The sequence below is a fragment of the Caloenas nicobarica genome, chromosome 4 (assembly GCF_036013445.1).
Source record: "Caloenas nicobarica isolate bCalNic1 chromosome 4, bCalNic1.hap1, whole genome shotgun sequence".
Lineage (NCBI taxonomy): Eukaryota > Metazoa > Chordata > Aves > Columbiformes > Columbidae > Caloenas > Caloenas nicobarica.
In genome coordinates this window covers 53879630-53896746 of record NC_088248.1, presented here as the reverse complement: position 1 = coordinate 53896746, position 17117 = coordinate 53879630, and the positions used below count along the sequence as shown (strand labels likewise).

At 37.3% G+C, this 17117-nt stretch overlaps 1 protein-coding gene across 1 annotated transcript in view; it reads left to right on the top strand.

Annotated features, from left to right (window-relative positions):
- SLC30A9 (solute carrier family 30 member 9) overlaps positions 1-17051 on the top strand; it is a 43126-nt gene extending 26075 nt beyond the window's left edge. Inside the window, exons 16-18 of the mRNA XM_065634941.1 lie at positions 6538-6667; positions 9173-9286; positions 10793-17051. Coding sequence (XP_065491013.1) covers positions 6538-6667; positions 9173-9286; positions 10793-10837 — 289 coding nt within the window. The 3' untranslated portion in view covers positions 10838-17051. The remainder of the gene's footprint in view (positions 1-6537; positions 6668-9172; positions 9287-10792) is intronic.
- The last annotated feature ends 66 nt before the right edge of the window (positions 17052-17117 follow it).

Below are 17117 nucleotides of genomic sequence, written 5' to 3'. Positions count from 1 at the left end.
CACCATTTTGTATTATAGTCTTTTCTGTAGATGGTTATAACTTCTCAACAGTGCAGACATAGTTCATCTCCTTCTCACTGCAAACAGTTCTTTAAACAAAAAGTAACTTAATTTAAAAAAAACCCACAAGATAAAAAAAGCAAAGACTTAATAAGAAACTGTGTGTTTCTCTTAAGGTTGGAAGCTTAAATATATTTAGGTGCTTCTTGTAACAGTATCTTCTGTGTGCACTGTGTCTTGAGTCATCTCCTTCTTAGATCCATTACATGATCTGCGTTGATTTCTTTTAGTGCCAACTTTGTTTTTCACCAAGTTCTTCTTGTAACAACACTAATATCCTGAGCTTGATTAACTTACATCATCTTATAAGACATCTGGTCTTCATCTCAGAAATCTGAGATTTTTTTTTTTTTTTCCTTTGGGAAAAACTACTCTAATTCTTTTCTTACTCCAACCTATGGTTAGTTAGGTGTGTTGTTCTGTTTTCAGCTTTTTTTCTATGAAATGAGGAAGTCTTTTAGCATCAAGTATTTATTAAAAAAGCTAGTTGTACATTTTCATCAATGTAGTTTGGGGCCGATAAGAATTTCAGCATTTTCTTGAATGTTCAAACTCTCTCATTTTCTTAAATGCAGTTGTGTAGTATGATGTCCTACTCTTACATTTTTCCATCTGACACCAAATCTAAAAGAAAAACCTCCTGAGTACTGGTATGCTCGTCCTCACTAACAAGGAGGGTCTGGTCGAAGCAGTAAAGGTGGGGGGCTGCCTTGGTTGCAGTGACCATGAGATGGTGGAGTTCAGAATCTCCTGTGGTGGGAGCAGAATACCGAGCAGAATTGCAACCCTGGACTTCAGCAGGGCCGACTTTGGCCTTTTCAAACAGTTGCTGGAGGGAATCCCGTGGGCAAGGCTGCTTGAAGGTAAAGGCGCCCAAGATAGTTGGTTAACTTTCAGGGACTGCTTCTACCAAGCTCAAGATCAGTGCATCCCGACGCGCAGGAAGTCAAGGAAGGGAGCCAGGAGACCTGCGTGGTTAAACAGGGAACTGCTGGGCAAACTCAAGTGGAAGAGGAGGGTTTACAAATCATGGAAGGAGGGGCTGGCCACTTGGGAAGAATATAAGGCTGTTGTCAGAGGATGTAGGGAGGCAACTAGGAAAGCTAAGGCCTCCTTAGAGTTAAACCTGGCGAGAGGGGTCAAGGACAACAGGAAGAGGTTCTTCAAATACATGGCAGATAAAACTAACACCAGAGGCAATGTAGGCCCACTGATGAACGGGGTGGGTGCCCTGGTGACAGAAGATACAGAGAAGGCAGAATTACTGAATGCCTTCTTTGTCTCTGTCTACTCTGCCGGAGGCTGTCCTGAGGAGCCCCGTACCCCTGAGGCCCCAGAGGAAGGCAGGGCAATGGAGGAGTCTGCCTCAGTTGATGAGGACTGGGTTAGGGAGCAATTAAGCAATCTGGACATCCATAAATCCATGGGTCCAGATGGGATGCACCCGCGGGTGCTGAGGGAGCTGGCTGAAGTCATTGCTGGACCGCTCTCCATCATCTTTGCCAAGTCTTGGGAAACGGGAGAGGTGCCTGAGGACTGGAGGAAAGCAAATGTCACTCCGGTCTTCAAAAAGGGCAAGAAGGAGGACCCGGGCAACTATAGACCGGTCAGCCTCACCTCCATCCCTGGGAAAGTGATGGAACACCTTATCCTTGGTGCCATCTTAAGACATATCAAGGATAAGAGGGTCATCAGGGACAGTCAACATGGCTTCACCAAGGGGAAGTCGTGTTTGACCAACCTCATAGCCTTTTATGAAGACGTAACAAGGTGGATTGACGATGGCAGAGCAGTGGATGTGGTCTACCTTGACTTCAGCAAAGCATTTGACACCGTCTCCCACAGCATCCTCACGGCAAAACTGAGGAAGTGTGGACTGGATGATCGGGTAGTGAGGTGGACTGCAAACTGGCTGAAGGAGAGAAGCCAGAGAGTTGTGATCAATGGGGCGGAGTCTGGTTGGAGGCCTGTATCTAGTGGAGTGCCTCAAGGGTCAGTTCTGGGACCAATACTGTTCAATATATTCATCAATGACTTGGATGAGGGAATTGAGTGTACTATCAGTAAGTTTGCTGATGACACCAAGCTGGGAGGAGTGGCTGACACGCCAGAAGGCTGTGCTGCCATCCAGCGAGATCTGGACAGGCTAGAGAGTTGGGCGGGGAAAAATTTAATGAAATATAACAAGGGGAAATGTAGAGTCTTGCATCTGGGCAGGAACAACCCCAGGTTCCAGTACAGGTTGGGGAATGACCTATTAAAGAGCAGTGTAGGGGAAAGGGACCTGGGGGTCCTGGTGGACAGCAGGATGACCATGAGCCAGCACTGTGCCCTTGTGGCCAAGAAGGCCAATGGCATCCTGGGGTGTATTAGAAGGGGGGTGGTTAGTAGGTCCAGAGAGGTTCTCCTTCCCCTCTACTCCGCCCTGGTGAGACCTCATCTGGAATATTGTGTCCAGTTCTGGGCCCCTCAGTTCAAGAAGGACAGGGAACTGCTGGAGAGAGTCCAGTGCAGGGCCACAAAGATGATGAAGGGAGTGGAGCATCTCCCTTATGAGGAAAGGCTGAGGGAGCTGGGTCTCTTTAGCTTGGAGAAGAGGAGACTGAGGGGTGACCTCATTAATGTTTATAAATATATAAAGGGTGGGTGTCACGAGGATGGAGCCAGGCTCTTCTCGGTGACAACCAACAGTAAGACAAGGGGTAATGGGTTCAAGCTGGAACACAAGAGGTTCCACTTAAATGTGAGAAGAAACTTCTTCTCAGTGAGGGTGACAGAACACTGGAACAGGCTGCCCAGGGGGGTTGTGGATTCTCCTTCTCTGGAGACATTCAAAACCCGCCTGGGCGCCTTCCTGTGTAACCTCACCTAGGTGTTCCTGCTCTGGCAGGGGGATTGGACTAGATGATCTTTCGAGGTCCCTTCCAATCCCTAACATTCTGTGATTCTGTGATTCTGTGATGCTTCTGCAGCTGTGACTAAAATGTGTTGTTTTTATTTCAGCCTTTCAGGGTCTTCAGCTATCGAACTGTACCTGAGTTCTCATGCAATCCTTTTTGCAGTTGCTGTTTCCCATAACAGTCCTTCCGTGTTCTTTCAGGAAGGGTTTGCAATCTTTATTTTCAAATGTGTTCTGCCAGATATGAGGGGGATGTATTAAGGAATCATTTATTTTTCATCAGAAGGTATTTTAGATCCAAACTGACCAAAAGATCCAGAGGTTCTGATTCCATCACCAGCACCACAACTACTTAACTTACTATTTCAGCAGTACATTGCCTGAACATCATGTTCCACTGCTAATTATAAAGTATTTGATTTATCAGACAATACTAGCTGCTGTACTACTAAAATAAATAATGTCTATGTTGTTGATTGTTTTTTCAGCTAAATATTGAATTTTTTTATGAGGTCGTTTGACACAGACTTACATTCTCTAAAATCTTAATGACTAATACTATTAATATATTATTTTTCCCCCGCCTCTTTCACATTTTTTCCTTGGGTTGTCAGGTGAAGTTAAATGAATTGCCTCATTGGCCCTTCTTAAATTTTGACACACTGTTGTTAATCTTTTTTTTTCTCCTTTTTTTAATTATTAATTCTCATCAGTATTGCAGGATGAAAAATTTTCTTAGTTTTCTTTGTTCTTCTTACTCTTGAATGCAGGTTACAGACCCTGCTGAATTAGCAGTATATTTTTTTTCCTTTCAAATATCCAGTATGCTTCTCTGCTACTAATAGAGAAATGCTGTGTTGTAGTAATGTATTGTTGTGCTTTTTTAGATCAAGAGAACAATGCTTATTGCTTGTTTCTGCTTATTCTGTATCATTAGTAACAATTTCACTGTTTCCATCTAGTAGCAGACTCGTTTCCAGGTTATCGTTTGTTTCTGCTATGCTTAAGAGGTGTTGGTTTGTATCACAGACAATGCCTTTTTTATGCTTCTCCTATCAGTTTGCTGGACTTCATAATTGCTTTTCTTAGGCCCGTGGTTATTTATTTCCCCTTTCTTTCCATTTTGCTTGGAGATTCCTAGTTGTAGCCCTTATTTCATTTGTGACCTGGAATGAGCTTTCAGTCCAAGTTGTTCTCAGCTGGAAAATTATTTTATTTTATTTTTCGCTACAAAAACGTTACGTTCTTAACTCTCACACCTTTGGTGCCTAAATCTTTCTTGTGTTCAGTTTAACTGAAGTGTAGGAGATTGAGCTTTCAGAATTGTGAAATAAAATATATGATGTGGTACAGACTGTCCTGATTCTTATGGAATGAATTCATGGATCCCTAGTCATAAACTATTTTATTCACAGTTTCATCTTTAATTTTTACTTCATTGTAGCAACTGTTGGATAATTGTGCTGCTGTTGAGCTGGAAAATCTGTCATTCTGGGGGGGTGGGGGCAAGTATGACAACTGATGGCTCAAAACCAGTACTTGACATCCTCTGGCAAATTTTTCTTTAACTTGCTCTTTTCCCTAGTTTGAATCGATGGTGTCTACTAGTTGTTCAGAGACTTCCATGAGCAAGCTTTGTAACTTAAGTTTTAGCATGCACATTTGTATTTTTGAATTATTAGTGTTTTTTTAAATTTCTGACTCACTGTCTTATCTTTCCTGGACAGATTATAAGCAATAAGGTAGATTTTTTTTTTTCTTTCACATTTACAGAACATGCGTCATTCCACTCAATTTTATCAGGTTACCGCTTAATGAGAATTTCAAATATCTCTTGTTATCTTCTCGCTTAGCTCTGATAGACACTTGATGTATCTTCAAGATTTTGAATCTCATGGTTTCAAATTCTCTTTGGTAACCGTCATTGAACCACATCCATTATTTTAAATACCCTCTTGTGTGAGGAGGTCGTTTGATGCCAGTTAGGTTACTCCAGTTAATACTGTTTTGATTTGGTAGCTTCCCACAGAATAGCCGTGTAAATGTGATTTGAGCTAGAAATTCTCAATTGCTACCAGTAAGCTGATAGTTCTTCTAATCTGCTTTAATGTTTACCAAGATGTATTTTTTGGTGTCTCTATGTTTAGTTCATGTTCTGTTTCTTTTTCGATTTGCTTAACACTACCCCTTCTCCACCCCGAGCATTACAAGAAGTATTCCATAAACATTTCCTGTGACTGTTCCTCTTAGATTTTTGCCTCCTGTTCTTTGTAGGCAGTTCCCTGTAGAAGGCTGCTTCTTAAATACATGCCTTCCACTTTATTCCTGCTCCCCCTGTGAAGTCAGTTTTCATTTATAAATATTCAGATGAGAAGAAACGTTTCTACTTGGGAAGAGTAAACTTGCTTAAAACAAAGAGCATGCTATTTTTGCAAGATGCTGGGAAATTGCATAACTTAGTAAAATGAACAGGAAAAAAGTTTAGTACTTTCCATCAAGTGAGCTTTCTTGCCAAATCTAAATTTTGTGTTAGAATTTTAAAAATTGTCAAGATTGCATTTTTCTGTTAATACAGCTGAAGTCTTTGGAATATTTTATAGTTGACCTCAGATACTTGTTTTCCTGTTTTGCTTTGGAAATGAATAAATAAAGAATTTTTAAAATTTGAAACTTCTTTGAGGTTGATCCCATATTTTAGTCTTTTTTTCTGGCCTAACTTTGCTACGTATCTTTTTGTCCCTGAAGAAGAGGACTTTTTGTTTACTACCTGTATTCATATGTCATGGAATTTGTCTAACAAACTGGAGCAAAACTGTACTTTAGAAAAACAGAAGTCTTCAAATGTCCAAAATAAACATATTGCAACATTTGTATTCTATCATCTATTAGAAAACTTTAAGTAAATACACAATTGCAGCAGTTACAAACAGCTGTATTGTGATTAGTCATGATCAAAAATGAATTCCAAACACAATATCCGTAACCTTTTCTTACATCAGTTGTAACTTTGAATAGAAAATTCTTCAAGAAGTCGTGCTTTTACAAAATGTAGTTGTATCTAGGAAAGGACACTTACATGATTGCAATGTGTACTTTCAGTAATTGGCAAGAAATTATTGTTCTTTCCCTCAGAACTGAGGGTACTGAAAGATTATTAAATAGTTGCATGTATATGCATATGCACAAAAACTTCTGTGCAGTAGAGAATAAGTTGAGCTGAAAAGTTGAACTCAGACTAGGGAACTTCGCACTTCTGTGTGGCATTTTTTTAATACAATTAGTCTAGTTCTAAAATTTGTGATGCGTCTTGTAGTCTGTCTTTTAGTGAGCCTTTTATAGATGCAGGATACTTGCGTTGGTGTAGCAGATACCTGTGGAAGTGGTAGAACTGGTTAAATCTAGATTAGTATTTAATGGCAGTGTGTGGTGACAAAATGAGGATATGTTTGTGAAAGGCAATGGCCTTTTAAAATTACACAATTATTTTACTGTGACGATATTGTTAACATCAGAAGTCAAACTAGCTAGTTGTTTGTTTTATGTTGTTCTACATTTTCTTTAAAAATTATGTGTTTCAGAGCAATTCATGATGTTAAAGCCACAGACATGGGAATGAGCAAAGTGAGATTCAAGGCAGAAGTAGACTTTGATGGACGGGTTGTTACTCGTTCTTACCTGGAAAAACAAGACATTGAACAGCTGCTACAAGTATGTTTTAAAAAAATGATTTTGTAACTTTCAGTATTTGATATTTACTTTCCAATTTCAAGTATGTCTGAAAACAAGATTTTCAAGTAGGTGAGATACATTCCACTTCTTCATTTTGAAGAATTGTAGATTTTTTTTTTTTTACTTTGCGTTAGTGTGTTAAATATCAATACACAGAATAATATTATATGCTACTGAAATGGAGCCACTTCTGGGTTGAGCACGACTTGGGTAGCGTTTTTAATTAAATTTTTTGTTAGAAAATGCAGATTTGTCCAAAATAATTTTGATGAGAACGTAATTCTTCTGATAATTTTTTTAATTGAATTAACAAGACCTGTGGTTAAAACTGGAAGCCTGTTACCTGACAATAAGCATCTGTTTTGGCAGAGCCATTTGCCTTGGGTGCTGACGATGCACTGTTACGGTTTACAGATCCTGCCATTCAGGCTGGGCTTGAATGTGAATTGCGTGTATCACGAGTGAGCATTTTGACAGCATTTAACAACTAACCAAGCTTAAATCAGTGTCTGTCTCTGATTTTAGTGTAGTTCAGAGTAGCTTTTCTTAATCCCTCTCTTCAAAATAGAAATGCAAAATTGCTTCCAGCTGGATTCCATGTGGCAAACCTATGAAGTAAATAATAAATTATCTAAATTACAAAGGGAGTTTTAAGTGGGCAAAATGTTTTGGTTGCTTACCCGTTTTCACCAGTCACATGCTTATATACATTTGCTTATGTACCTATGAGATTTCTGTCTTTGCTACCCTTTCAAAATGAAAAGTAGGTATCAGGTGTGTCTGCATTTTATGTCTGTTTGTTAAACACAACTTGGAAGCTGAGTTTACATTTAAATTACTGCAGTTTTTTAAACCAGTAGTTATTGTCCCAGGTTTTAAAAAGTACTGCCCTTTAATGTCAAAATAAGAATGTATGTATATTATAGATACATAATGCAATAAGTGATCTGTTAATGTATTGGATTTCAATTTAATATGTTTTTGAGAGGAAGAATACTGTCAGCTTTGTACAACTGAGGCACTGCAGCTTTGTTTGCTTTTATATTGCCAGGTCTCAGTTGCTTTGTTGTTACAGCTGTTCAGTGTGCGACTTTTCCTTTCAAAGGCTTTGATGCCTTCTGATCCTTACCCACTATTCTTTTTGGCCATTGCATGCAGCCTTCACTGGTTCTTCCAGCTAGTATTGTTGGGAAAGTTCTTTCTTATTGTTTCTAGGTTGGCAACTGTTGCTCGTTACAGGTTGTGGTAGTTTCTTGTAGTAAGCTGGTGTCAGCTGTGAAACTGTTGTTGCAGGATAGCCACTTTCAGGGAGACTCAGCCACCCAAAGTCAAGGGCAGACTTAGCGTTTGCCTTTTTCAAATAATTAGCTTGTTCAATTAGCACTGATAGCAACATTTACTCTTTCTAAAGTTGTGAAGTATTTCTTGAATTGCTGTCATTCAGATTAATCTTGTTTCTTTTTCTTGTTAGGCTTGCCATGATCCTAGGTTATTGTGGCTGGGATATCTTTTGAGCTCATTCAATTACATTATTCCTCTTCAGATTTAGAGTAATGGGAGGGAAAAACTAAATTGCTGTTGTGTTGTAATTGTATATACAAGAAGAATTAGCTATTTAATAATTACTGTGGCTGTTAGCAATAACCTATTTGTCCTAAACGTACTGCAGCTGTATCACCTAAAATACGGTGAGATACTACAGGGCAAATGGCTTGTGGCCAACTTGGTTCTTGACGTGAGGCCTGTAAGGAAGGCTCGTGATGATGCAGTAATACCTGCTTTGATGCTTCTGATGTCTGTGGCTTTTTGGAGGGAGGAGCATCGCGTCCTGCCTTCCTTAACCTCATTTCTTCAGTCTTGTAAGCTGTGGGTCTCCAGTCTGAGTTTTTACCAACTGCCTTTGAGCTTTTTTGATATTACAGAGGAGCCATATTTACAGCAGCAGCATTCATAGTAATCCTTGTGGGTTTTCAGATGAGTTGGTAATGTGATGCCCAGAGTAAGTAGTGTAATGGAATAGTGAGAATGTATGAAAATGAGGAAAGAATACACAGGGGTACCCTGCTCTGCCTTGCCGTGAGCGGGAGATACCCCAGAAGCTTCTAGAAAATCAGTGTAATTCTCTAAACTTACTTGGAAAATAAAGGAGAAAACCCATTAAAGATAGAAGAGGGGTTTATGTCAAGTGTGGGTGTAATGGTAGGCCAGCCGTACTACTCTTCTGTGTCTTTGAGACTTAGGAATTTATGATGCTTTGAAAGGAAATGGCAAAAGCTGAAAAGTGGGTGTTTTGTGGTTTGGTTTTGTTTGGTTGGTGGTTTTTTTTGTTGTTGTTTTTTGTTGTTGTTTGTGTGGTGTGGTGGGTTTTTTTTTTTTAATCTACCCTCTTCCCTCCTCTACTTGAAATACGTCAGGACCCTCTGTAGTGTTATTCCTTTCTTTTCTTTCCCTCACCTCAGTCTCTCAAACTTGACTTCTTCCTAGGAAATTCAACAAGTGAAAACCCTTGAAGAATTAGAAGCCTTTATGCTTAAGCATGGTGAGAATATTATTGACACACTGGGAGCTGAAGTAGACAGACTTGAGAAGGACTTAAAGGTAAAATTTAGCTGCTTATTAGGGAGTACTTATTCTGTGATATATTTTAAACGTTATCACTGTATCTGCTTTTTGGGATCTTGTTTGTGAATATGGGAGGGGGAAGAGGTTGATAATCCTAATGCAAATTTTCTTGCTATAGAATCATTAACGAAGTTCTGACCAGCAGGAAACCCTTCCTTTGTCATTGATCTGTTTGTTATGTATTTTGTTCAGTTTTATACCACTGTAGAACAATATTTTTGTGAAATGAGACCTAATCGTGTCTTTGTTACTGTATTCTCAAAATATCAGGTTAGTTACAGCCTGTTGAATTCTATTTTAATTGTAAAGAACAAATTTCAATTTTTTTTTTTAATTTTTTCTAAATCTGGTACTTAGCATTGTATCAAATATATCAGTGTGCGAAGAGGACTTTGCTCAACATTTTTTTTGCTCTTGTTGAAGCAGTACAGTATTTCCTTAATAAGCCTGTCATAACTTCTTTTTTTTTTTCATTCTGCAATTTAAATATCCTTTGGTTGATGCGACACTGGATTGTTTCCATTTTTAATTGTATAACTGTGGCTGTTATTCTTACCTTTTCTGGCATGAATACAGAACTATAAGTATACTGACTGCCAGACAAATACAGTCCTGTCATGACTCCTTTTTCCATTCATCAGGAGACACTGCTCAAGAGCACGTCTGTCCTTTCTTATTACATTTGATAAATATTCTAGTTTTCGTTCCTAAAGTGGTGCTATTTAAAAAGTCAAAATTTATTTTTGAGTTTAATTGTACCAGCAGATCCGGTTCTTCGTGGGTTTTGAGGAGTAGGATCATGACTAATTATTTTATGAGCATGAATACTGGTTTTTGGTATAGGCAGGGATTTCAATGATTGTGTTGCTGTTGAATATGGTTTACTAAATATGCTAGTCAGATTTACATGCCGGATGACTTTGAAGTCAGTGACTTTCAGTAAACCTCTCATGGATTTTACAATCCGTGTAATGAAGATAACCTATTTCCTACAATATCAGAAAATGCAGATTTCTTAATAGAAACAGTATTTTGAATCTTTATAAATAGCTTCAATGGCACAGAACAAATTATTTCAGCAATCTTATCCATTATTCAGGAGAGTATCTGTTAAACATATATCTCTCAGTTTAAGGAGGTTTTATTTAGACAGTTTTGTATAAAAACTGCCTTTTTAAAATCAAGAGAGCTGCTTCATAATTTATAAAGCATAAGAACTAATTTATCTGTGATGTTGAAAAGTATTTGTCAAACAAAAAGACGACTTAGCCTTTAAAAACCTTCTTATAGTATGGGCAATGTTTGTTGAAGCTATTCCTTGTTTTGAAGTAGTCTCTATGTTAAAATAGTCCCTATCTTACCAGAAAAGGGGGTTTGTTATCCAGTTGCCAACATCACACCAAAAATAGGTTATTCGTATCCATGTACAAAAATGTTTGAGTATTTTCAAAAAAATGTATTTTTTGTTAAATTTTATTTCAGCAACGAAATCCTGATGTTCGTCATGTGGATTTGGAGATACTATAGACTGGGCAGAAGAAATCTTCAGGTTGCTACCGTTTGGCAAAGAAGTCGTGTAAAGGGCTGAAAAGCTTCTGAAATTGCAGCGACCTCAGCACCGTACCTTGCTTACTTGTGCTGTGAGCTTCCTGGGCTGTTAGCACGGCTCTGTTTCTGGAAGAGCGCTAGACTCGCAGACAAAAATTTCTATGGCAAAATAAGTTTTAAAAAGCTACTTGACTTAAATTCCACAGGAGAGTCTGTCAGAGTATATTTACTGCAATTCAGAACTTGAGGTCTAGTTAGGCAAATGTTAGCTGCCTGTGAAAATATACAACACACTTAGTTTTTCCATTTGTGTCCCTTTGCAGTCAGTTTGCACTTCTCTAGTTTCTTTCAAGATATCGTTAAAGATTCTTGGGAGATATTAAGATTAGCTAGGAAGAGTTTGTTCCAGTGGAACCTGCCAATCTTAAACTTATTGTAAGATTTCAACTGTGTGATTGTTTCACAGTTTTTCTTTTCTATGAGATAAGTTCTTTCAAACAGGCACTGGCCTTCTCTCAAGTACCGTGATCTGGAAACCTGCTTTTTGCTGCTGTTGCGATTACCAGCTGCACTTCAGAAAACCAAGATTTTTCTCCTTAGTGGAGTCACCTGTATGTGGTTAGCCAGAGTACGTTAAGTTACTGTGAAGAAATTACTGTATAGAGATTTCAGTGAACTACTTCTGTTTAAATTTTGTTCTTTTTTCTCTACTTTGACACTTGTTCTTTTATTTGTAAACATCTTCAGATGTAATCTGGGAGATATTTATGGTAGCGCCTATTAAAAGTTACCTGGCACTTTTTGCTTTTTATACTTTTAATAGACTGTCTTGTCAGAAATGGTCTTTGCTAGAAGGTGTAAGAGATATAGTTGGATGTTACAATAGCAAAAAATGTATTAGAACTATTTATGATTAAACAAATGAATACATTGTATTTTTAATTTATTTACCTCTAGACATTTTCCGTTATCTGAATTCTAAACCACTTACTTTTTGTTTTTTAAGAGTTGACCTTGCTTGTTTAGGAAAGTAAATCTATCAGTGGTCCTCAGCAATCCTGAGATAAATGCTTAGAGTTTATAACTTTGAAATGTGCAATTCTAGCACTGCACACAATCAGCCTCAAGACTTTCAGCAATAGGCACCCAAGTTGTACCAGATTCTTTGAGACCCAGTCTTTATTAGTAAAGCCATGAGTACTGATCATGCAAGTTGACATGTGAAATCACTGTGTATAAATAACTCTGACGGAAGCCCTTTATGTGCTTTAACATATTTCAGTAAAATGAGAATTCCTCATGAGTGAGAGGTGGTAATAAGACGCTCCTAGTGACTCCGTCACTGAGTAACGACTGACTTGCTGAAGGAAGAAATGTTGATAAGGAACGCAAATCTTCAAACTTCAATTTAAGATAAAATTATAAGCATTGCAGCAGATAATAATTGTGGAGACTAATATGTCCAGATTTGACTAAAAGCTTTTTAAAATGTTGGGGTTTTTTTTCCTACTAAGTGTCACCAGTGAACTATGAGAATTTAAAATATTAATAGCATGCCTTCTGACAACTGCAAAGCACTTTGCATGCTGGTCACTTTCAGTAGAAAAACATTCCAGAGTTTAGTTACAGATGGAGATTCACATGCAGTAGTTGTGGGTGAAATGGGCTCTTTAGTCCATAATTCCAGTTCATTGGTGGCTTCTTTATAGTATATTATTATGGCTAATCTGAAAGAAGGCTTTATCTTGTTTTTTCCTATTGTAGAACTAGTTGGTATATTTAAACCCGGTGATTCAAAATGCAGTCTAAAGGTAACACTGTATCAAGTAAATAAGGCATATTTTAGCACGTTATAAATCATTTATCTTTCTACTCACTCTTCCATGTAAACTTCATCTCATTTCAGTAGGCACTCTGCTGATGCTAGTCTTATTCATGAAGAGCACTGGAATCTGATAATGCATAACCTCTTTCCTTCTTCCTAGAATATTTAAATGGATTTTGAATTTGAATGTGAATAAACACGTTGGGAAACCCATTATTCCAGAAATCTTAAAAACCTGAAGAGAAGTAATACTGGGAAAATGCTCTTACTGGGGAGGTTAGTGAAGCCAGCCAGTATGATCCGAGTGGTTTGTATGCTGGAGTTACTGACGAATGAGTAGCGGTAGTATGCACTTTGTAGGGCAGGAATTTCACTGAGAGGTTAGTAAATGTCATCTCAATATTGAAGCGTTCCTAAATCTTGTTTAAGATGGGGCATGAGTTTATATTCTTACAGAGCATCTGCTCCAAAAGCCTATAAAAATGTTTTGTTATTCATCAGAGATTAATTCCTATGAATTCTAGTCTTAATTTCCCTATCGGAGACAGAAGCATACCCATCCACACACCTTTTGTTTGTATTCCAAGATAAAATTCAAGTCCTTGTCTCCCAGTTACATTACACTGATTATAGCATCACAATATGTTAAATTTAAGAAGCCAGAACTTGAATGTTTTTGGGTACATAACAGTTGTGGAGTTTGAGGACCCAGTTCCATTTTTGAAAACAACCTGGATGGTGATGTACCACAAGAAGGTAGGCAGGCTGCTGTTGGCAGTACCTTGTGAGTTTGCCTGTCTTGCAGTTGAATGAAAGTGTGGATTCATTGAGCCTGTCAGGTGAGAAAGGAAAAGTAATTCCGAGCTGTTACATTTTAATATATATTATACTTTGCAGATTGTTTTTAGCAGTTTTGACATTTTTACTGCTTTTTTTTCTTATCTGTCTTTATGATCTAAAACTTGAGGTGATGTGGGTCCAAGTGCTTAGTTTACTTTTGCTGTAGTGTTTTTTGTGGAACATGTTCAGCTAGTACACTCACATGATAGCGTTCTCAGAATTAAAGAAAACTTATAAAGTGTGAAGGAATGGGTTTTTTTCCTTTATCACAGATGCAATTACGTAATGTTTCTTTTAGATTGATTTTAAGGAGGAGGAGTGAGGATTTAGCTAACAATAAAGTTATATTCTAGGATTTTTTTCAATTAAGATGTGATCTTCTAAGAGAATTTATTTTTGTAGAATGACCTTGCAGGTTCTATTTTTTCAAATTTTGTTCAAAGTACTGCTGTCCTCTGCTTTGTGAAAGATTGCTTACATGTTGTGCAATGTGTCATAATTCTATAAAACTTGCGATGTTTGAAAAAATTGTCTTGGTATTCCAACATACCCAGTGATCTTAATGTGTTTTAAGTCAAAGTTGTCTGGACATTAGTAATACCTGTTTTCCTGTATAATTTGTTTTTCTGGAAAAGATAAAATTCTGAAGTGATTTTCTTCCCCCCATGAGTCAGTTTCAAGTCTAAATTGTCTCCATAATACACTGTGGAATTCAGTATTTGATGTAGTCCCCCTCTACGCCTCCACTTTGTAAAGTGTTTATTAAGCTTGTTGTAGTAATAACTACTTCAGTGACCTATGGTATTAACAGAGACTGTTTGATCTCTGTTCTGGTCTAGGAGTAGCAAGGACTCAGGGAACAGGAGAACATATTTTTTTAAGGACAATTTGGATCATTTATCCTCTATGACTCTATTCAAGCTGAGGGACTTTTAGCCTCTGCTTTTCTCCTTCCATGAATTCCCGCACGTATTTTATTATTTTTTTAATAACTTTTAGAGGAGGAAGCCATGACGAGCCTTTTTGTTTTAATTGCAGGGCTAGATGCTACTCTTGATCTCTGGATTTTGTACTGTACTTCTTGGTCATGGATAGTTGACAATAGTGATTGCTGTTTTGAAAGCTACAAATCATGTTAGCCAAAAGTTTCCAAATTCTGGCAGGTGCCGATTTTTTCAGTTATATCCAAAGACTCAGTTTTTACTGAGAGATTTTTACTGGCCTCTCTTTGATAAAGAGGAGTATAGAGAAGAGCTTTACGTGTGTTTTGTCTAGGTAATAAACTGATTGCAATTCTGTGCTCTCTTTGTTATTTTAGCTGACTTATCTTTTTTCCATAACAAAAAAATATGCTTTGTGGAAGTACCTCTACTAATGATGTGTGCATCAAATGCAGGCTTCCTGCAAAGGGTTTTTAGGCGTTTGTGTATCGAAACTGTGGCAATTTTTGAAAACTATCAATTAAATAATCCATTTTCTAAAGTTGATTTATATGTGTTTCTTATGAAAGAAACCACAGAAGCGTATTTTTTAAAATTTGAAAGAAAAGTGTTTCATTTCATGGTCATATGTTCTTAAGGCATTTTGACTTGATAGAACAATTGATTAATATTGACTCCTGTACAAAAAGTGAACGTCTGTGCAGGCCTAAAGGCCTGCACTGCAGATGTGAATATAAAATGACAATGTGCTTTTTTTTCTTCTAGCTTAAGTAATGTGCTGCCTCTATTCTTATTGTTAGCTCTGAGTAGACAGTACAACTCTCATCTCTTTTGCAGTTTACCTGCTTAATGTAAATGAGAAGTTGAGGTGTACCAAAAAGATTTTTTTTTTTTTGGGAGAGGGATTGCGTAGCTTAAGTAATTAATTTTTCCTTTTTTGTTAGTGAGACACAAATGATTAAGAGCAAAAGTAGACTATATCTTTATAGAGAAAAGAAATAGGCAACAGGCTTCAAAGCATAATAGTTAGATTTTTGAAATAGATGTCCTTTGAGGAAAATAAAATGTGCCAGGTTGTATAGACTATAGTAACTGCAGTCAATGAGGCTGAAGCAAAAGAAAACTATGATGAAGTGTGTGGTAAAAAGAATACAAGGAAGGAAAAAAACCTAAGGTGTTGAGCACTGGAGAACAGGAAAAGATGAACAATCTAAAAAATGTGGCTAGAAATAAGAAATGATGACTGGGGAGGAAAAGAACAGTAACAAATTGTATTTGATTAGAATGTATAAAACAATGTAGTATGACATGCTCTTAGCAGTATTAAGATAGTTGGGTGATTCTTCCATCCCACCCCCAGCAAAAACTCATCTGTGTTTTTCCTTTAATGAAAATCAGTGCCTCTATTTAACTGTTTCCCTATATGGTCTTCAGCCTTGCAAGTATAAACATATTTGCCCTCTGAAAATTTAGTCTTATTGCTAAGGGTGATGGTGTAATCTCAGTCTGGAGCTTTGTTGGTGAGGTATGTATTTGGTGAGTGGAGGGCGAGTCATTTTAATTGTCGTAATGGGAGCTGGAGTGAATTAAAGAGAAAATGAATTGATTCTTCAGCCAGAAAATGATCGAAGCACCGTACTGAAGATGTGGGGAGGAAAAAATGGTGCGGTGTTCTAAGGTCTATGGTATTCTTAAAATAGACTGCGGTCATTGGTGAATATGTCAGTCCATATTTTTCAAGTTCCTTAAATGCCTGTGGATAAGCAAGATTTTTAGTTAAATCATCACGTTCTGCAAAGGAGTTTAAGAAAACATTCAAAGTGTAATGTGAAAAGAATGTGTATTTTTAAATACCACAGACAATAAAAAATAGGTTGTAGTAGATAGGCAGTAAATTGTTCTATATTACACAATGCTCTTGAGGACAATTCTTTTCCTGTGTAAATCAAAGCCACCAATTAAAATAAAAGGTCTTGTTTACTTTCTAGAAGTGTTACCCTAACAGTAAGCCTGATCAAATTTTTGTATTGCCAGCATTCATAATGCTCTTATGGGGAGAAGGCGTCTGTTAAAATAGTGGAATACAGCTCCACAATCTAGGATATGTTTGATTTTTGTAACCTAAATTTAGATTATATTTAAAGCTTTTGAGTTTGTGATCAGCTGCTTCTAAACCTTAAGACCGAAGGAAAAAAAATAGGCAATGTTGTAGAAATGATGTAATATAAATGATTTTTTGTAAGTTTCTCTTAAAGATGCTGAAGAATTATGTGAGAAGAAGCATTAGGAAAGCATTTTGGTTATTGCCAAAATCGTATTGAAGTTGAAAGTCAAGGGTGAGGATTTTCACTGGTGGTAGAACTTTCAAAGGGCAATCTCAAAGTTGAACCATGTTTTCCTGTGCACCTTTTAATCAAATGTATTCTCTTTCCCCCATTTGGCGTATTGGCTTTTTCATTCTGTGTCTTGGTTACTCCAGATTAGTATGGGGAAGTAATTTTGATTTGTGAAGTGTAGGCATTTAAATATTTCTCTGCATATGTTTTTTCTTTCAGTACAGCCTGTAAAATGTCTGCAAGTTGTAATTATTCAGTAAAACGTTGCATAGCTGGTAAAGGTTGTGTTCTGTTAATTCAAGTGATTTTACATATAT